General features: G+C 45.2%; 1 protein-coding gene across 15 annotated transcripts in view; it reads left to right on the plus strand.

Moving 5' to 3' along the window:
* The window catches only part of LOC129835255 (adhesion G protein-coupled receptor L3-like), a 165338-nt gene that overhangs the window by 38167 nt on the left and 104992 nt on the right, over nucleotides 1-22179 (plus strand). For all 15 annotated transcript variants that reach the window (XM_055900792.1, XM_055900799.1, XM_055900801.1 and 12 more), the window contains 2 exons: nucleotides 8406-8756; nucleotides 17128-17231. In XM_055900792.1, coding sequence (XP_055756767.1) covers nucleotides 8406-8756; nucleotides 17128-17231 — 455 coding nt within the window. The remainder of the gene's footprint in view (nucleotides 1-8405; nucleotides 8757-17127; nucleotides 17232-22179) is intronic.

A 22179-nucleotide genomic window follows, 5' to 3' on the forward strand; every position in this document is an offset into this window, starting at 1 on the left:
TTTGACTCCGCTGGTCTGAGACACGTTCCACCGCAGATGCAGAAGGCCAACATAAGCAGATAGCTCTAGTTTAAACTGATGGATTTTGATGGGGATTTTTTTATTGTGTTACTTAGATTGACGCACAGGTTTGTCTTGTCCAATATTATTATTAACAGCCCCAAATGTTATTTTAAAAAACTAAACGTTTTCCTTTTATCAGTGGAGTGGATCAGGGCCACTGTCGTTTCCTGTGAAGAATCCCCCTGGTAACAGCAGTGTTGGAGTTGTCACTGAGAGGCTTTGTATTATCCAATCGGCCCCGGTTCAAATTCCAGACTCGAGGCTTTTTGACCGGGAGCGAGACACTGTGTCCTGCTACCCCTTTTCCCCTGTCACTCCCCTCCTCCCCTCCCTGCTTTCAACCTCTCCACGGTTATTTAAACATGTGCAGGTTTTTCAGAAGCCCGTCTGACTGTCTCTGGAAATGAGAATGAGCTAGTGAGCTCTCAGCGTCCCTCATTTCAGGCCTCACAGGGCCCTGTTGTCATCGTGTGCGCACACTGTAGGTTTGCGTACATGTGCGCAGATGTGCACGAATGTCCGTGTGGCTCCATTTGTATTTGTGTGTGTGTGTGTGTGTACGCTATCAAGTCCATTTGTGTATGCGCATTGAAGAAGCTGAGTGAGCGGCAGGATGCTCCCCCATACCGGTGCATACGGCCCTGTCGCAGTAACCGCCACAGCTGCCCTCTGTAGTCTCTGGGAGCCGGGATGAGGAATTAGTTTCCAAACAATGGCCACCATCCATCCATTATGGCTTCCTGATGTCAGATGATATCAGGGTATTACCGGATGTTTCCATGCATCATTTACCACCGGACCCCACTGACAGATTTGTGGGCCTGCCACAAAAGGCCCATTAAACGACAGGAGTTTCATCATCATTTACCTACCCGCTCCAGTACATGCACAGCATGTGGGGGGGGTGTGACCAGAACATATAGGGAGATATGTGTGGCTTACCACTGAATGCGTTATCATTATAGAGAAAGGAGGATTGAGACAGCGAAAATAGTTTTGAGTTGTGTGTCATTGACTGCTGTTCGATTAGTATGAACGGTTGTTGTCATGGCTACAGTATAATTGGGTTAGTTGGTTTATAAGAGTATGTCAGAGGAAGGAGAGAAAGGGGAAATAAGCACAATACTAAATACTTCTCTCAGGGTTTAGTGGCTATATTGCAGCCACATGAGACAAAAAAAAATACATGGAAACGCCCCTCCATCAAGACCACAATAAAGTGATCACTTCTAATGTTAGAGGTCATTTGTTAAATTCAGCCATACATGCTCTGAAATCCAGAACTTCAAAACCCCAAAATGATTAAAAATAAAAAGCACAACCCTGCAGACTTCTTATCTTAATCTTTAACCTCTGCACTGTTGGAAAAGGACCCCTAAGTCAGCATTTCACCAAAGCCCCATATACTACCCACCACTGCGACCTGTATGCTCTCGTTGGCTGGCCCCAACTACATATCCGTCGCCAAACCCACTGGCTCCAGGTCATCTATAAGACTCTGCTAGGTAAAGCTCCGCCTTATCTCAGCTCACTGGTCACCATAGCAACACCCACCCGTAGCACGCGCTCCAGCAGGTATATTGCACTGGTCATCCCCAAAGCCAACACTTCCTTTGGCCGCCTTTCCTTCCAGTTCTCTGCTGCCAATGACTGGAATGAATTGCAAAAATCTCTGAAGCTGGAGACGTATATGTCCCTCTAACTTTAAGCGTCAGCTGTCAGAGCAGCTCACCGATCACTGTACCTGTAAATAGCCCACCCGACTACCTCATCCCCATATTATTACTTACCCTCTTGCTATTTTGCACCCCAGTATCTCTACTTGTACATCACCACTCACATCTATCACTCCAGTATTAATGCTAAATTGTAATTATTTTTTACCTCTAGGGCCTATTTATAGCCTACCTCCCTACTCTTCTACATTTGCACACACTGTACATAGATTTTTCAATTTTTATTTTGTGTAATTGACTGTACGTTTGTTTACGTGTAACTCTGTGTTGTTGTTTTTGTCGCACGGCTTTGCTTTATCTTGGCCAGGTCGCAGTTGTAAATGAGAACTTATTCTCAACTGGCCTACCTGGTTAAATAAAGTTGAAATCAATCAAATAAAACATTTCACTGTCAGTCTACGCCTGTTGTTTACGAAGCATGAAATTCAATTTTATTTACGTAACGTCGCTCCCTTGCAACACGCCATGACACCTGCTAATGTTTCGACCTCCGACAGAGCTGTGGGCAATGTTTTGACGAGCGAACATTCGCTTCCTTAGTATGTTGAACCTGTATAAAAATAGGTAATAAGTAGTTCATGAAAACCAAATTCAACCAACGATGCAATGATAAAAGCATCAACAATTCAATCAATTATTCACCACTGTCTTGCTTACTCAAAGCACCTATTATGCAAGTGATATTATGACACAATTCACACTGTCATAAATCCCAGTGGAAGTTTCAGTTTCAAGACGTACCCCCAACAGACGTGGCCAAGCAGAAAGCTGTGAACAGAGTTCAAATATTAACAGTGTGTAATTGAGTTTAACCTTACACTGACAGTCCCTATCCTGTGTGACGCTCCCCCCCCCCCCCCCCCCCCCAGCCTACTTATCTTCTTTAGATCCCACCAATAGAAAATTATGTCATTAAAAGCAAATTCATTTCAAAATAGCGGGCCCACTCCTGAAACCGAGTGGAAGGTTCATCTAATTGTAACTACCGTAAAGCCTGGGGAGAAAAAGGAGGACGACTAATTATGCAGGAAGGACTGCTTTGAAATGAAGCGCACAGCTCTGTCGGGGGTCGAAACATTAGCAGGTGTCGTGGCGTGTTGCAAGGAAGCGATGTTATGTAAATAAAATCAAATTTTATGCGTCACATGCTTCGTAAACAACCGGTGTAGACTGACAGTGAAATGCTGACTTAGGGGTCCTTTTCCAACAGTGCAGAGTTAAAGATTAAGATATGTAGTCTTCAGGGTTGTGTGTTTTTTTTATTTATTTTTATGTATTTACTTTTTGTCATTTTGGTGTTTTGAAGTTCTGGATTTCCGAGCATGTATGGATGAATTTAACAATTGACCACTAACGTTAGAAGTGATCACAATATTGTGGTCTTGATGGAGGGGGTTTCCATTTTTCTTTCGTCTCATGTGGCTGCAATTTTGCCACTAAACTTTGAGAGAAGTCCAAAAGCATTTAGTATTGTGCTTATTTCCCCTTTCTCTCCTTCCTCTGACATAATGTGTACTCTGCACCTGTGGAAGTTTGCTGGATGTGCTTAGTACTCTGTGTACATTCCTTTTTAAACAAACCTCTTTAGGAATCATTTAAAAACAATGTCTCCTCCAAGTGATGGAACCCCACAATTCCAAGGTTTTACAAACCTAGTGAAGCTTGAAATAGGAACACTAAACTGACAAAGCAAAAATAAATAGGTCGCTCGAGCCCTGCACAACAATCATATCTCCAAGGCCATTTTTGGTTTCTTTCTTCCCTCTACATGATCCACAACAATTAGATACCAAGCAGAATGTTTTAGGCATTAAAACTACCGTGTACGGTTAAGGATGACTTTCTCTGAGAATACAAAGTTTCTACTCACATAGCCGCTGAACTTGAACCCTGAACCATGTTTGTTGCTTCCAGATAAAATTAGGGAACCAACAGAGCACAACAAAATGTCCTTGTAGTGGTTGTGAGACAAGACTTTCCCAAAACATGAGTGTCTACTGGCCCGTTTGTCCTTTTGTAATCGCTTCATGCAAAATACACATCTTTGCTCAAGGACATAGTAAAGCTTTCTTTATTTTTCAGAACTCTCTGGGAACAGGTTTTTAGAACAAAACAGATCTCTAGCAACGTGGTTATTTAGAATAGCCAAACAGTTCATTTTTTCTAAAGCGTACTGGCTATCATGTAGCCCTTATTTTATTTGTATCACTCACCTGGTGCTGTGCTGGTTTTTAATTCTAACCATAATTGCTGACTCTCACACAATCTACTGTAGTGACTTTGTTGTCAGTATTTCCCTATAACAAGGGGAAAGGACACAACCTATGGAGGTGTACTCTAAACGTGGAGGTATACTCTAAACGTGGAGGTATACTCTACACGTGGAGGTATACTCTACACGTGGAGGTATACTCTAAACGTGGAGGTATACTCTAAACGTGGAGGTGTACTCTAAACGTGGAAGTGTACTCTAAACGTGGAAGTGTACTCTAAACGTGGAGGTGTACTCTAAACGTGGAGGTGTACTCTAAACGTGGAGGTGTACTCTAAACGTGGAGGTGTACTCTAAACGTGGAGGTGTACTCTAAACGTGGAGGTGTACTCTAAACGTGGAGGTGTACTCTAAACGTGGAGGTGTACTCTAAACGTGGAGGTGTACTCTAAACGTGGAGGTGTACTCTAAACGTGGAGGTGTACTCTAAACGTGGAGGTATACTCTAAACGTGGAGGTATACTCTAAACGTGGAGGTATACTCTAAACGTGGAGGTATACTCTAAATGTGGAGGTGGAGGTATACTCTAAACGTGGAGGTATACTCTAAACGTGGAGGTGTACTCTAAACGTGGAGGTGTACTCTAAACGTGGAGGTGGAGGTATACTCTAAACGTGGAGGTATACTCTAAACGTGGAGGTATACTCTAAACGTGGAGGTATACTCTAAACGTGGAGGTATACTCTAAATGTGGAGGTGGAGGTATACTCTAAACGTGGAGGTATACTCTAAACGTGGAGGTATACTCTAAACGTGGAGGTATACTCTAAATGTGGAGGTGGAGGTATACTCTAAACGTGGAGGTATACTCTAAACGTGGAGGTATACTCTAAACGTGGAGGTATACTCTAAACGTGGAGGTATACTCTAAACGTGGAGGTATACTCTAAATGTGGAGGTGGAGGTATACTCTAAACATGGAGGTATACTCTAAACGTGGAGGTATACTCGAAACGTGGAGGTATACTCGAAACGTGGAGGTATACTCGAAACGTGGAGGTATACTCGAAACGTGGAGGTATACTCGAAACGTGGAGGTATACTCGAAACGTGGAGGTGTACTCGAAACGTGGAGGTGTACTCGAAACGTGGAGGTGTACTCGAAACGTGGAGGTGTACTCTAAACGTGGAGGTGTACTCTAAACATGGAGGTATAATCTTTACTTTTTATCATTTACGGAATGGTTGATAGATTTTCAGGTTCATTCTATCCTCGTGAAGGGTTTTCGAATTCTCTTCTACAAGAAAAAGAGCCAATCACTGAGATTGTAGAATCGGAAACTTGGAGCATTTCTTTGACATAGCAAGAGCGTTAGGTCTACTTGCTGTTCGATAGAAACTCAAGGCCAGTACTATACAGTAGATGTAGATTGAATATCCGCTATTGGAGCATTGTTAGTATGATATGTGGCGAAGTCAAATGTATATGGTCATTGTAGCAATAGTCTCATTGTGGTATTGCACAACTTGAAAAGGCTCTTTTTTGAGGGTGTGAACATTGTTCCAGGTTTGGGGTCATGGTTTAAGGTCACGGTTGCCTGCTACCTCTTTGAAAATACATCTCTGAAATAGGAAATAATTGGCCAGTAACATAAGAAATGGGAACGGTACTGTATCACAAATACTGACTTAACAAGGTCCCAGGGAATTCAAAATAGCCACCCTGCATGATACCAATCATGAGTCGAACTTTTATCATTAACCCAATTGGCCACTCTGCGCACCTTGCTCTAGTCAAAAGTAGTGCACTACGTAGGGAATAGGGTGCCATTTGGAACAGAACCCTCAGCCCAAGAGAGGTCCATCACAATGCGTTTCAAGGGAAATTAAAACCGGCCTCGCCACACAAGTGTTAGTATGTGATAGGAGAGAGACTCGCCCCAAAATGGATGAATAGATAAAAAGTACCATGAATAAGTTAATGGAAAGATGTGCTATGTGATTACATCCTTTTTCTTTCACCTCAATGTCCATATGATAATTTCTGCAGGAGTCGCCGTTGTGCCTTGTAGCACAGATGAATGTTTGCGTGTTACTGTCATTGCAGATGGCGACGTCTTTCACGCAGGGGGAAATGTTAGACACCTATTTCTTCGTTCATTCACTTTTGACTGGCCTGTATCAGGAGAGTTGTTTGGCACACTAGGGCTGATGAGAGGGTGTGTTTGTGTGTAGGTGCGTGTGTGTGTATGTAAAGTGTGTATGAATTACACGCTTGCGTGCATATTTTGTGTGTGTAAATGTGTACACATTGTGTTTTGTCAACAATGGCTGTATATACCATAGTTGACTTTGATGTGCGCGAATGCTTTGTGAGCAGGCGAAAGCAAGTCATGAAATGTGCATTGCGAACGAGGTAAAACGGTGTTATTTACCTCTTATGTGTTATTTACCTTTTGATTAAAAAGGATGCTTGTTAAGGCAATGGAGGCTCCATCGCAGTCCACAGATACCTAAAGATCTTAAAAACACACTCTTTATTGGAGAGAATAAAGTCTTGATCCGTCTAAAGTATTCACACAAAACAAAAAGAAAAAAAGAGATTGTATTTAATCAAATAGTGGGACATGTTTGTTTACTACTGAATGTCCTTGAATGTGTTTTACCACAGCTGGGTGTACCAACGGGGGTCTCGGTAAGCTAATAGCCCCAGCTCAATAAATGCTGTTTGTGTGCTGCACTAATGTGTTTTGCTATAGTACTAGCCCATAACAGACAGGGGCATAGTGTTAAACTGTACCAAGGATCATTTTTTTCGTGACTTTTTACAGCGAACCATCCTCCTCTTCCGCAATACACCAACCTCCACTGACTACCTCACTTTAAAAAAAAGAAAAGATCAAATCTACAGGCCGACACATGGTCTGGTGTTTTTGTAGCACTCTAACAAAGACCAATTACTTGAATCCTGCATTATCCACATTTACGTTAAAAATGGAATTATCATCCACCACACTTGTCACTTATGCTGCAGGTAACTATTGGAAAACCAAACGTCTGCTTCATGATTGCATTTGGAATGGATTGCTGCGTCACAGTGGCTAAGGGAACTAACCTCCATTCTCCAGAGAGCTAGGTTCCACTGTGGTCCCACCTCCAATTATCCTGGCTTCCACTAAGACAAAAGATAATGGCCACTGCGGCGTTAGAGGGTGGACTGTTTTTCCATGATAGAATCCCCCCCCCCTTCCACTTTGTGTGCGTGTGTTGTCTCATTGATTTGCCTGCCCACTCACTCTCCCACTGTTTGCTGGAGTGTTATGAGCCCTGACCTATCTCTCCTGGCCCCGGCTTCTTTGCGTCTGAGCCTAGACCACACATTCATAAGATGCTCATTGCTAAATACATTTTGGGCCCTTATTATGTGTGTGTGTGTGTGTGTGTGTGTGTGTGTGTGTGTGTGTGTGTGTGTGTGTGTGTGTGTTTGTGATAGTTAAGGGCGATGGGTGTGTGTGTGTGTGTGTGTGTGTGTGTGTGTGTGTGTGTGTGTGTGTGTGTGTGTGTGTGTGTGTGTGTGTGATAGTTAAGGGCGATGGGGTGTGTGTAAGCCCTTTCCTCAAGTCCTCAGGGAAACAAGATCATAGGAGAGAATCAGGAGGCCCCCGAGTGGCGCAGCGGTCTAAGGCACTGCATCTCAGTGCTAGAGGGGTCACTACAGACCCTGGTTCAATTCCAGGCTTTATCACAACAGGATATGATTGGGAGTCCCATAGGGCGGTGCACAATTGGCCCAGCGTCGTCCGTGTTAGGGTTTGGCCGGGATAGGCCGTCATTGTAAATACGAATTTGCTCTTAAAGGACTTGCCTAGTTAAATAAATAAAATAAATAAATAATGTGTATCCGTGGGGAGACAAAGAATAACAATGTCCTATACGTCACCATTGTCTTCCTCCACACCCAGAATTTCATACACACATACTGTTATTGACTTGGTACACACACACACACACACACAAACAAACCATAGCTGGAAATGGATGCCTGTGTGTCTTTGCTAGCTGCAGGAGTCTGCCAGCTCCTCGGCAGAAACCGAGCCTGCACATCCAAGCCACACCTGCCAGATCCAATTGATCCAGTTTGAACTATTGCCTCTTAAACTGACGGGACGGGGGGTGGTGGAAAAATGGAACACCTATTTTTGCAACCAGGCCTGAAATAAATTTGCCTCTTGAGATAAATTAACTGTGACTGAAGAACTAAAGAAATCTATTTTTTCTCTCTCTTTCGCTATCCCTCTATCCTTATTCCATTTACAATGCTATGTTATTTCTCACTTAATTCTAGAGGAAAGACAGGGCTTTTTATTTGACTCTTTCTTCCCTCCTAATACAGAATCGTCTTCATCTGTGATTGTATTTATGGATACCACAACAACACGGACTACAACTCGACCGACGACGGTTTCCACGACGACCACATCAACAACCAGCACCACTACGACCACCAGGGTTTCGGCGATGACTCCCGTTGCCCAGCGACCGCGACCCACCTCGACTACCCTGCCGCCGCTATTTCCGCCAGCGGACGGCAATATCCCAGAGGGCAATACAAGGACGTCCCCGTCCTCCAAGCTCCCCAACGTCAGCGTTGACTACTGTAATCCCATGGTCATGTCGGACGTGTCCTGGCCCAAGATGAGACAGGGACTGGTGGCGAGGCAACCCTGCCCGACTGGAACAATAGGTAATGGGCTTGTTCTACATAAGTCTGTGGCTCCCGTGCCCATTCACTGGGCCCTGGTAAAAGTATGTCAACCAAAGGCCTACACTGTGGTAATAGCCAAATATAGCTAATCACTGTCCGTGATACATTTCCTTACCAGTGCAACAAATATGTTGGTTTAAATGTATGGATGTGTAATATATGTTGTTGTGAGTTCAAGCGATGTTTTAAAGCACTACGTAGTACATGCAATATACGGAATGTCTGAAGTATCACAAAAATAGATTAGTGATCACTGCAGGAATCGAACCAGCAAGTTTCAAGTTTCAATGTCGCGTGCAGCGAAAGCCGTTCTCGCAAGCTCCAAACCCAACAATGCAGTAATCAATAGCAATGTAATGCTAAAAATGACATAAGGTAGACCAAAAAAACAGGAGAAATAAAAACAAGACAGAAGAAGAACACGAGAAAATATTGAAATTGTACATAATGATGACCATTGACAGCCATGGCCCTCAGACAAACCAGAATCCTCCGTTGGCTCCTGAATTGGCCTCCCTCGGGAATGGATCTGATCGGAAAAGGATGAGCTTAGCCATTAAATCAAATCTTTCTCACATGAGCTGAATTTCTGAATTTAAGTCTTACAATTAACTCAACTAATCCCTTCAGTTTTCCAACCGAAATCTGTCATCAAACACATTCTGGCGTTGCTTTTCTCAACTCTGTTCGGCATATTGAAGTGTGATGTTTGGCACGGTCGAATGTTATTTCCAGGTTTGTTGTTTTGTTTGTATGCATTCGCCCCCCCCCCTGACTCTCTGAGAGAGGAGAGCTAAAGATAGCCACACATATGGAACCACGAGGCGGAATCCTCCCCTCTGCTTCTTCACTCCCAGGAAACAATTAGCCTAATTAATTAACACTAAACACAGTTGTGTGTGTGTGCTCTTTAACGAGGGCCAGGCACTTTGTGTTCATAAGGCGCCACTTCACTCGTTTCTTTCTCTACTCCTTTGTCACAGACCAACAGGAATGGATACCAACCTATTAAGATCCATAGGAGATCAAGGGCCTCTTTTGAGGGAAATGGTTTCTCAAAGTCAATAGTAAACAGACTGCATGCACTATATAAACAAAAGTATGTGGACACCCCTTCAAATTAGTGGATTCGGCTATTTCAGCCACACACATTTCTGACAGGTGTATTAAATCGAACACACAGCCATGTAATCTCCATAGACAAACATTGGCAGTAGAATGTCCTCACTGAAGAGCTCAGTGAATTTCAATGTGGCACTGTCAAAGGATGCCACCTTTCCAACAACTCAGTTTGGGAAATGTATGCCCTGCTAGAGCTGACCTCGTCAACTTTAAGTGCTGTTATTGTGAAGTGGAACCGTCTAGGAACAACAATGGCTCAGCCGCGAAGTGGTAGGCCACACAAGCGCACAGAACGGGACCGCCGAGTGCTGAGGCGCGTAGCACATATAAATTGTCTGCTCTCGGTTGCAACAATCACTACCGAGTTCAAAACTGCACCTGGAAGTAACGTCAGCACAAGAACTGTTCGTCGGGTGCTTCATGAAATGGGTTTCCATGGCCGAGCAGGAGGAATGTTTTTCATGGTCCGGGCTAGGCTCCTTAGTTCCAGTGAAGGGAAATCTTAACACAACAGCATACTATGACATTCTAGACGGTTCTGTGCTTCCAACTTTAAGGTAACAGTTTGGGGAATGCCCTTTCCTGTTTTAGCATGACGATGCCCCCGTGCACAAAGCGAGGTCCACACAGAAATGCTTTGTCGAGATCGGGTTGGCCTCCACAAAGCCCTGACCTCAACCCCATCGAACACCTTTGGGATGAATTGAAACGCGGACTGCGAGCCAGGTCTAATTGCCCAACATAAGTGCCCGGCCTCACTAATGCTCTTGTGGCTGAATGGAAGAAAGTCCCTACAGCAATGTTCCAACATCTAGTGGAAAGCCTTCCCAGAAGATTGGAGGCTGTTATAGCAGCAAAGGGGGGACCAACTCCATATTAATGCCCATGATTTTGGAATGAGATGTTTGACGAGCAGGTGTCCACATACTTCTGGTCATGTAGTGAAACCAAAAGTAGAGCGTGATACCAAGGACAGATGGAAGAAATTATTGTACATGTTGCCATTAGAAACAGTATCAATATAGTTTAAGTTTTGCGTTGTGACTTGGCCCATACTCATAAAGTCAAAGTGCTGAAATAGGGTCATTTTTGCTGTTTAGATCATAATGAATAAGATTGTATGGTCAGGATACTACCTGATCCTAGATCAGCACTTAAGACATTTTTTTTAATACGAGCACAGAAATGTTACAACCAGGGGTGGGGAACGTTTTGTCTCTCGCCGCCTTCTCCTCGTTTAACTGGCGACACTATCCAGACGATGGCCGGCGTACAGCAAAATGTGGGACACACAACCCCCACCGCTCTGCGCGTCTCTCTTTAAAGCCCACCACACTTCAGACGACTTTGCCGACGCATGGACGGCTTTGAGTTTCCTCAAATCGCTACCATCTCTCTCTCCATTATTTTTTCTCTCCCCTCTCTCCATCTTTTTTTTCTCGGTCTCTCTCGGTCTCTCTCTTTCTCAGTCACTCTATCAATCATCCTCACTCCACCTTTCTCCCATACCCCCCCCCCCCAGGTCTATCTGATAAACCCATCAAACATAATGCCGTCCAAGAAGGAAACGATGTGTCAGTCAAAGTTTATATCAGTTAATGTTATCAGTCTGTCTCCTCCTCCTCTAGCCCATAGACGTGTACAAATCGAAGGCCAGCGTTTTTCCTTGACAGAGTCATGACGTTTAAAATACACAGATTGAATATAAACACTATCAATGCCATAGCCCACATTTGGAACCCAATTTCCTCTCTCTCTGTATCCCTTTACCATAACATGCCTCCCAAATGGCACCCTATTCCCTTTATAGTGCACTACTATAGAGGGAATAGCACCCTAAGGGAATGGCACCCTAATCCCGGCCCATAGGTTTCTTGTTAACCTGTCTAGGATCAGCGTGGCGCTAGCGGCACACCCCCCCCCCCCCCACTGAAAAACCAGTGCCGCGAAATTCAAAAAAAATATTTTTTTTAAATATTTAACTTTCACACATTAAAGTCCAATACAGCTAATGAAAGACACAGATCTTGTGAATCCAGTCAACATTTCCGATTTTTAAAATGTTTTACAGGGAAGACACAATATGTAAAGATGTACATCTATTACCTAAAAACACATTAGCATAATCCACCATCTTTTATTTGTCCACCAACACCAGTAGCCATCACCAATTCGGCTAAACTAAGATATTTATAGCCCCTAACCAACAAAAAAACTCATTAGATGACAGTCTGATAACATATTTATGGTATGGGATAGGTTTTGTTAGAAAAAAGTGCATATTTCAGGTAGATGGCATAGTTTACAATTGCACCCACCATCACAAATGGACTAGAATAATTACAATGAGCAACGTGTTTACCTAACTACTAATCATCAAACATTTCGTAAAAATACACAGCATACACGAATCGAAAGACACAGATCCTGTGAATACAGACAATATTTCAGATTTTCTAAGTGTCTTACAGCGAAAACACAATAAATCGTTATATTAGCTTAGCACATAGCAATTAGCAGCCCAGCATTGATTCTAGCCAAAGTGAGCGATAAAAGTCAACATCGCCAAAAGATATTAATTTTTTCACTAACCTTCTCAGAATTCTTCCGATGACACTCCTGTAACATCATATTACACAATCCATATAGAGTTTGATCGAAAATGTTTATATTTAGCCACCAAAATCATGGTTAGACAATGTGAAATGTAGCTCAGCTGGTCAGAAAATGTCCTTGCGCCACTTAGACAGTGATCTACTCTTATACATAAATACTCATAAACGTGACTAAAAAATATAGGGTGGACAGGGATTGATAGACAATTTAATTCTTAATACAATTGCGTTATTACATTTTTTTATTTATCCTTACTTTTCAATACAGTTTGCGCCAAGCGAAGCTACGTCAAAAAACATGGCGTCCTAAGCCACTAAAATGTTTCGACAGAAACACGATTTATCATAATAAAAATGTCCTACCTTGAGCTGTTCTTCCATCAGTATCTTGGGCAAAGGATCCTTTCTTGGGAGAAATCGTCTTTTGGTGGAAAGCTGTCCTCTTGCCATGTGGAAATGTCAACTGCGTTCGGGATGAACTGAAAAGCGTGCCCAACTTTTCACATCGTTGCAAAAATAAATGTCCCAAAATCGCACTAAACGGATATAAATTGCTATAAAACGCCTTAAATTAACTACCTTATGATGTTTTTAACTCCTAAAACGAGTGAAAAGATGACCGGAGAAATATAACAGGCTAAACTAACGCTTGGAACAGGTGCGCGCCGGTGTCCTCTAGGCTCATGACGCAGCTCCCAAAGAATGACTAGCTTCAGGGTTTTTTCATTTGTAGGGCCTGTGAACGCGCAATCGACCCCGTTGGAATCGTCATCACGTAAAGGCATCCAGGGGAAGACGTAAGAAGTGTCCGTATAGTCATAGCAACGACAGTGCCCTTTTAAATGACTTCAGAAGAGTGGCCAACATTTCTCAAATCTGACTCCATGTCAGGGAAATTGCTGTAGAATGGGCTCTGTTCCACTTAGAGACAAAATTTCAACTCCTATAGAAACTATAGACTGTTTTCTATCCAATAATAATAATAATATGCATATTGTACGATCAAGGATTTTGTGGGAAGCCGTTTAAAAAATTAGCCAAATTAGCATAAATAGTCTAAACAGCGCCCCCATCCCCAACAGGTTAAAAGTAGTGTACTATGTAAGGAATAGGGTGCCTTTTGGAACACTGCTGTGTACTGTTTTAGGCCGGCCGATAGTGTCGTTGATTAGATGATAAAGACACAATCCCAGTTTATACACAGAGTAAGTAGAAGCTCTGATGGGGGCACAGTCCCATTTTTGGCCTGGTTTCAGAGGCCAAAAGACACACACACACACACACACACACACACACGTCACTCCACATCCCCGTCAGTAGCAGTCCTCCCCCTCAGGCACCCTTAATTGACCTTTCGTAACGAACTCCAGGATATCTGACTTAATTGGAACACAGTTTGGTGTATTTTTGCACGGAGTTCAACTGTCTCACCCGTTTAACACATGAAGAGGTGCTTCAACTCTTAATTACTAGAAACACACACTATCTAGGATACCTCTGTAGGCCCTGAAGTGCTACCACAAAACAATTAGGACTTCATTTAACATGTGGAGATGAAACCAGTAGATTCTATTCCTTTGTCATATCCCAATTATATTTATTTGTAGTGTGTTATTATTGAAGTGGAACTGACAGCCTTTTAGAAACATGAAATCTTATTCAAATCTCTTCATATACATACCCAGGAAGAATGTGACCGTTTACGTGTAAAAACATTTTTTTCAAAATCTGACAAGTGAGCGTGTACATATGGTCAGGTCTTCATACATTTATAGAATGTTTGGGAATGACAGAGGAAGACATTGGTGAACATTCTATAGCAATACAGAGAGGGAAAGCAGCTGTGCTTTTGGACAATTAATAGACACTGCAGCAAATAAAACCTGATAAAAACATCTGTCTTGTCCAGGACCGGAGTCTACACAGACTGAACTTTGAACTGGACTGTGTGTTTAAAGGCAGTAGCGTGACTTTAGATTATTAGAATGCCTTCCCCAAAAGCCACAAAATGCACCTGATTTCTGCAAATATGTAAATACCATGGGAGTCCTCTTATTGTCAACTTAACAGTTCTATTGATCATGAAAGCATCTCTCTGTTGCCTATGCACACCATCAACAACAAGATGAACGTCTGTTAGCCAGAGCCAGGTGAGCTCAAATCTGACCAGGGAACAGTAGATAAACCTTCTCAGCTTATAGTTGGCCATCAACATTTCACTGCTAAAATGGTAGGGAATAGTAGCCTCCTCGCCCTTCTGCAGCTTGCCTACCAATGCATGCTAACCAGATGACACCTGCATCTCTAGCTGTAGCCACAGAAAAACGATATATGGGGGGGGGGCATCGTACAATGACAACATCCTCCCAGTACATTAGGCTCTGTGATTATCTTGCTAAATAAATAGCTACATAAATAGATATGCTAGCCTATTAGCCATGTTATGACTAACTTGTGATCATTACCCTTGCTAGTTTGATTGTATTGACATTCCCAGCCTTAGTTACATTTGTCAGTTTTTGTCCAGAATATTGAGTCATTGAAACTGAAACAGTGCATCCCGAATGGAGGCAGCAAACAATGTACCAGGCCAGCTGGGATTTACAACCTGATACCAATATTTTTTTGGACTACCAAGAATGACGAGACACCCTACAGGGAGGAGGTGAGGGCTCTGGGAGAGTGGTGCCAGGAAAATAACCTTTCACTCAATGTCAACAAAACAAAGGGGCTGATCGAGGAGGGAGCACGCACCTGTCCACGTCGACGAGACCGCAGTGGAGAAGGTGGAAAGCAAAAGTTCCTCGGCGTACACATCGCTAACGGTCTGAAAAGGTCCACCAACACAGACAGTGTGCTGAAGAAGGTGCAACAGCGCCAAACCTCAGAAGGCTGAAGAAATGTGAAGATCTGGTACAACTGAAGATCTGGTGCAACGCTGTTCTTCTCAATTCACAGAACAGCGCAAACTAACCAGAATAGAAAGAGTTGGGAGGCCCCGGTGCACAACAGAGCAAGAGGACAAGTACATTAAAGTTTCTAGTTTGAGAAACAGATGCCTCACAAGTCCTCAGCTGGCAGCTTCGTTAAATAGTTCCCGCAAAACACCAGTCTCAACGTCAACAGTCAAGAAGCGACTCCGGGATGCTGGCCTTCTAGGCAGAGTTCCTCTGTCTAGATTGTTTTGCCCGTCTTAATATTTTCTTTTTATTGGCCAGTCTGAGGTATGGCTTTTTCTTTGCAACTCTGCCTCGAAGGCCAGCATCCCGGAGTCGCTTCTTCACTGTTGACGTTGACTGGTGTTTTTGCGAGTACTATTTAATGAAGCTGCCAGTTGAGGACTTGTGAGGTGTCTGTTTCTCAAACTAGACACTCTAATGTACTTGTCCTCTTGCACAGTTATGCACCGGGGCCTCCCACTCTTTCTATTCTGGTTAGAGCCAGTTTGCTCTGTTCTGTGATGGGAGTAGTACACAGCGTTGTACGAGATCTTCAGTTTCACTGGCAATTTCTCACATGGAAAAGCCTTCATTTCCCAGAACAAGAATAGATTGACGAGTTTCAGAAGAAAATTATTTGTTTCTGGCCATTTTGAGCCTGTAATCGAACCCACAAATGCTGATGCTCCAGATACTCAACTAGTCTAAAGAAGGCCCGTCTTATTGCTTCTTTAATCAGAACAACAGTTTTCAGCTGTGCTAACATAATTGCAAAAGGGTTTTCTAATGATCAATTAGCCTTTTAAAATGATAAACCTGGATTAGCGAACACAACGTGCCATTGGAACACAGGCGTGATGGCTGTTGATAAATGGGCCTCTGGACGGCTACTTAGATTTTCCCCAAAAAATCTGCCGTTTCCAACTACAATAGTCATTTACAACATTAACAATGTCTACACTGTATTTCTGATCAATTTGATGTTATTTTAATGGACAAAAACATTTGCTTTTCTTTCAAAAATAAGAAAATTTCTAAGTGACCCCAAACTTTTGAACGGTAGTGTACATATTTCTTAATTCCATTATTTGACTTTTAGATTTGTGTGTATTGTTGTGAATTGTTAGATACTACTGCACTGTTGGAGCTAGGAAGACAAGCATTTTGCTACACACAGCAATAACATCTGCTAAATATGTGTGTTTGTCCAATAAAATGTAATTTTACTGGTCAATTATATTAGGCATGCGTTGAACAATGCCTTACTCTACGTCATAATCATTCTTTTCAAATAGAACCTCTTCAAAACGTTTTATAAAGTTGCTTTTGTAGCACAAACTGGGAAGTCAATATTTTTTTACTGATGTTATGCTGGTCTGTTTCATATCTGCAAAGTAGTTTAAAACGCTGTCAGTTCCACTCGAAGGGGAATTGGTTTTAAGGTACATGGTAGTTTCATTTGGATATGAATTATAGTGACACACTGTATATGTTCACACAGACAAACACCAACAGATTGTATGAGGATGAAAAAAAAAAAGTTATTTATAACAAGGCTGTTGCATAGTTGTTTGGAAGCACACGTCTCACCGTTGGCAGCGGAAGCTTTTTAGATATGAATCCCTGTATTCTTGCTCTATTGCCTCTAACTCTGAGTCTTGTTTTCTTCCACAGGCGTGGCCATGTATCTATGTATGGGGCCCGAAGGATACTGGGACCCTCAAGGGCCCAACCTTAGCAACTGTACGTCCCCGTGGGTCAATGTAATCACCCAGAAGGTAAGGAGGCCCCCAAAGGGGACCAACTCATAGACGCACACACACACACACTTACCGCTTGGCAATTCACACTTGTTCACTTTGCAACAATGGAAACCCCTTAGACTAAGGGAAGACTGTGCCCATCCTCCCATCCTCTAGGGTCATTGTGCTCCACGGGTTTCCTTTGTGTCTGCGTCGGAAGAACGTAATTGGTCAATTAATGTCAAGTCTTCCACTCGCTCCAGGTAAAGAGGAATAGTAGTCGCCACTTCAGACATAAAAACCACAGTTGAAACCAGAGGTCTTAGAGTACTGTCCTACCTACTGCGTCGAGTTCACAATGGTGGCCAATACACCCGCTACACAATTATGGCCCTCTCATTCTTCCATTTTCTTTAGCCCCAGAGGAGGTCTGTCTCATTCCCCTTCTGTGTTTAAATCTCTAATGGAATCTCCCAGACAGAAGAGATGGTTATTGGGACTGTAGCGGTACTAGTACTAGTAGCAGCTCTCTCCCTGTTTGTGAATTGCATCAGATGTCAAAATGCACTCGCTGAAACTCGCAGGAGCCCGAGGCATGCCAGCAATAACACTTATGATCCACTCCAGCCTGGCAAAAGCCCGTTAACCAAACGGCACTTTGTGGTTCTGGATGGAGAACGGGTGGTTGGGAAAAGACAAGTGTGGGGTAGAGGTAGAGAGATCAGGTGTATTTTTTGTTGTTGAAACGTTGACCTTTTTCGAGGGCACTAAATGTCGACCGCGGGCCGATGTTTTGGTTGTTAACTACAGCTCAGTGCCGTTCTGTTTAAATCGATATGGAGACGAGTCCACTCTATCTTATCCTTTACCATAGTGTCACTATTTCCTGACTCAAACTCATAGTCCGTTATAGTATACATCCTAACTTTCTCCCAAGCAAAGCAGCACAAAACTTGACACTGTCTTGCCCCTTGTGGGAGTGACTATTGGAAAATGGGTGCATTTTTTTTTTTTTACAAAGGTGTTATTTATCTTTATTACGCAAATTAGGCATGAGCGATGTGCCTGTCATCCCTCGTTGTCACCGGGGAATTTAAATGAAGATCAACCTATCAGGCATCCCAGAATTTAGTCTACCACTCCACTGTCCCTGGTTCTTCTCATTAACAGGAAGACGCAGAGAGGGAGACAAGCGAAAGCGGGACTATGAGTGAAATAGGGAGAGGCTGGAAGAGAGGTGGAGAAAGCGAGGGAGCGAGAGACCAGGATTGAGAGCGAGAGAGACATTGACAGACTTAACTCGTTCTTACTGTGGCCGTAACTCTTTTCATTAAGAGAAAGAGGCTAAGCGAGAGGGCTTCTCTACTCTCCACACACTGTCCACACAGGAACAGGGTTCTCGAAGAAAGGCCAATTAAGCCGGTGTAATTGGTTCTGCTAATAAACACAGGGGCAGCGATTGCAAGCGATGGCCAAGTAAGTCGTGTGAGGCCCTGCGCCGCGGACACCGTAGTCTCCCCCTAATGCGTCTATTTACAATGCGTTGGAGGTCGCCGGGACGAAGGCCTCATCGCGCTGCATGCATATTTTGGGGAGTTTGCGTCCCAAATGGCACCCTATTCCTTTAATAGTGCACTACTTTTAACCACAGCCCTTTGAGCCCTGGTCAAAAGTAGTGCACTATATAGGGAGTAGGTTGCCATTTGTGGCGCAGTTCCAGACTTTGAATCCAGCAGCGGTTCTGTATAAAATATCAGAGGAAAGAAGTGGATGGAAGGAGAACCCAGCGGACTATAAACAGATGTCTGACTTCCACGGATGCCTCGGGCAGGGTTAGACTCCTAAACGTAGCCCAAATGCTACGTCCCTTGGTATTCACTGAACCCGAGGCTAATGAAATGTGCACAAAGCTATTAGCATTCCAAAAAGGGAGGACATTAGTAAGAATAGCGGCGTGAATACAAATCATACAAATAAGTCATACAAATATGCCGCCGGTACTGTAAAGAGCTCCAAAACAGATCCAACCTCGCCTCTTCAATGTCCCTGTGGAATTGAATACATCCGGAAGTTTTATTTCTGAGGGCTGTGTTTAGCATTCTGACCCTGGGATCAGTCTCAGTAAATGTTGTTTTCGGGAATGGCAGCCCAGTGATCTGCATGTGAAAACATGACCCATTTGATGAATAGAACAGGTGCTTTTTCAAGGCCCTTTTCAATTGGCTGGCCGGCTAGTAGAAACAAAGAGCTACAGTACACACAAGTCCCTGTTTTTCTTCATAATCCAATTCCAGATAAATGAAAAGCCTAGAAACACATTGCACTATGAAATGAGACTCCTTTACATCATTAGGCCTCTCTGCTTGGCGGAGTTATACATTGTAATTGAAAAGCCAAGAGACAAGAAACTCCCAAACTACAAAGCGGTTGTTAGTTTGTGGGCAAATGGAGACTCTTCATTAGCAAATGAACAGACTCATCCGTGGCTTAGGAAGATTTCTATTGAATTGTTTCCCCCGGAAAATAAAAATAGGTACACTCTCCAATTAAGTGGCATACATTTAGGCAGTACAACACTTAGTGTACACCCTAAGGGTTCGTGGTTGTGCTTTAAAAATATTATTTTTCTTCCTCCAAGTCTAAAGATGGAGCTGCTACGCACAATACAATGTGAGAGAGAGAGGCAAGAGAGAGAGAGAGAGAGGAACACAAGAGAGAGAGAGAGAGAGGAACACAAGAGAGAGAGAGGCGCGCGAGAGAGAGAGGAACACAAGAGAGAGAGAGGCGCGCGAGAGAGAGAGGCGCGCGAGAGAGAGAGGCGCGCGAGAGAGAGAGGCGCGCGAGAGAGAGAGGCGCGCGAGAGAGAGAGGCGCGCGAGAGAGAGAGGCGCGCGAGAGAGAGAGGCGCGCGAGAGAGAGAGGCGCGCGAGAGAGAGAGGCGCGCGAGAGAGAGAGGCGCGCGAGAGAGAGAGGCGCGCGAGAGAGAGAGGCGCGCGAGAGAGAGAGGCGCGCGAGAGAGAGAGGCGCGAGCGAGAGAGGCGCGAGCGAGAGAGGCGCGCGAGCGAGAGAGGCGCGCGAGCGAGAGAGGCGCGCGAGCGAGAGAGGCGCGCGAGCGAGAGAGGCGCGCGAGCGAGAGAGGCGCGCGAGCGAGAGAGGCGCGAGCGAGAGAGGCGCGAGCGAGAGAGGCGCGAGCGAGAGAGGCGCGAGCGAGAGAGGCGCGAGCGAGAGAGGCGCGAGCGAGAGAGGCGCGAGCGAGAGAGAAGCGCGAGAGAGAGAGAAGCGCGCGAGAGAGGCGCGAGCGAGAGAGAGAAGCGCGCGAGAGAGAGAGAGAAGCGCGCGAGAGAGAGGCGCGAGCGAGAGAGGCGCGAGCGAGAGAGGCGCGAGCGAGAGAGAAGCGCGAGAGAGAGAGAAGCGCGCGAGAGAGGCGCGAGCGAGAGAGAGAAGCGCGCGAGAGAGAGAGAAGCGCGCGAGAGAGAGAGAGAAGCGCGCGAGAGAGAAGCGCGAGAGAGAGAGAGAGAAGCGCGAGAGAGAGAGAGAGAAGCGCGAGAGAGAGAGAGGCGCGAGAGAGAGAGAAGCGCGAGAGAGAGAGAAGCGCCAGAGAGAGAGAGAGAGAAGCGCGAGAGAGAGAGAGAAGCGCGAGAGAGAGAGAGAGAAGCGCGAGAGAGAGGCGCGAGAGAGAGAGGCGCGAGAGAGAGAGGCGCGAGAGAGAGAGGCGCGAGAAAGAGAGAAGCGCGAGAGAGAGAAGCGCGAGAGAGAGAGAGAAGCGCGAGAGAGAGAGAAGCGCGAGAGAGAGAGAGGCGCGAGAGAGAGAGGCGCGAGAGAGAGAGGCGCGAGCGAGAGAGAGAGAAGCGCGCGCGAGAGAGAGAGAGAAGCGCGAGAGAGAGAGAGAGAAGCGCGAGAGAGAGAAGCGCGAGAGAGAGAAGCGCGAGAGAGAGAGAGAGAGAGAAGCGCGAGAGGGTTAGGGTTAGGGTTAGGGTTTAGGGTTAGGGTTAGGGTTAGGGTTAGGGCGCCTCTCTCTCGCGCCTCTCTCTCTCTCGCGCCTCTCTCTCTCTCGCGCCTCTCTCTCTCACGCCTCTCTCTCTCGCGCCTCTCTCTCTCGCGCCTCTCTCTCTCGCGCCTCTCTCTCTCGCGCCTCTCTCTCTCTCTCTCTCTCGCGCCTCTCTCTCTCTCTCGTGCCTCTCTCTCTCGCACCTCTCTCTCTCTCTCTCGCACCTCTCTCTCTCTCTCTCGGGCCCCTCTCTCTCGCGCCTCTCTCTCGTGCATTGTATTGTGTGAGGGAGATGGAGAGGCGGGCGAGAGAGAGATGGAGAGGCGGGCGAGAGGGAGATGGAGAGGCGGGCGAGAGGGAGATGGAGAGGCGGGCGAGAGGGAGATGGAGAGGCGGGCGAGAGGGAGATGGAGAGGCGGGCGAGAGGGAGATGGAGAGGCGGGCGAGAGGGAGATGGAGAGGCGGGCGAGAGAGAGATGGAGAGGCGGGCGAGAGGGAGATGGAGAGGCGGGCGAGAGGGAGATGGAGAGGCGGGCGAGAGGGAGATGGAGAGGCGGGCGAGAGGGAGATGGAGAGGCGGGCGAGAGGGAGATGGAGAGGCGGGCGAGAGGGAGATGGAGAGGCGGGCGAGAGGGAGATGGAGAGGCAGGCGAGAGGGAGATGGAGAGGCGCGCGAGAGAGAGGAGTGCGAGACTGATTCTTCTGGAACTTATGTTGTAATGTTCACTGTTTAATTTTTATTGTTTATTTCACTTTTGTTTGTCTACTTCACTTGCTTTGGCAATGTTAACATATGTTTCCCATGCCAATAAAGCCCTTGAATTGAATTAGGAGAGAGGCATGAGATGGGGAGAGAGAGGCATGAGATGGGGAGAGAGAGGCATGAGATGGGGAGAGAGAGGCATGAGATGGGGAGAGAGAGGCATGAGATGGGGAGAGAGAGGCATGAGATGGGGAGAGAGAGGCATGAGATGGGGAGAGAGAGGCATGAGATGGG

The sequence above is a fragment of the Salvelinus fontinalis genome, chromosome 36, assembly GCF_029448725.1.
Source record: "Salvelinus fontinalis isolate EN_2023a chromosome 36, ASM2944872v1, whole genome shotgun sequence".
NCBI classification, from domain to species: domain Eukaryota; kingdom Metazoa; phylum Chordata; class Actinopteri; order Salmoniformes; family Salmonidae; genus Salvelinus; species Salvelinus fontinalis.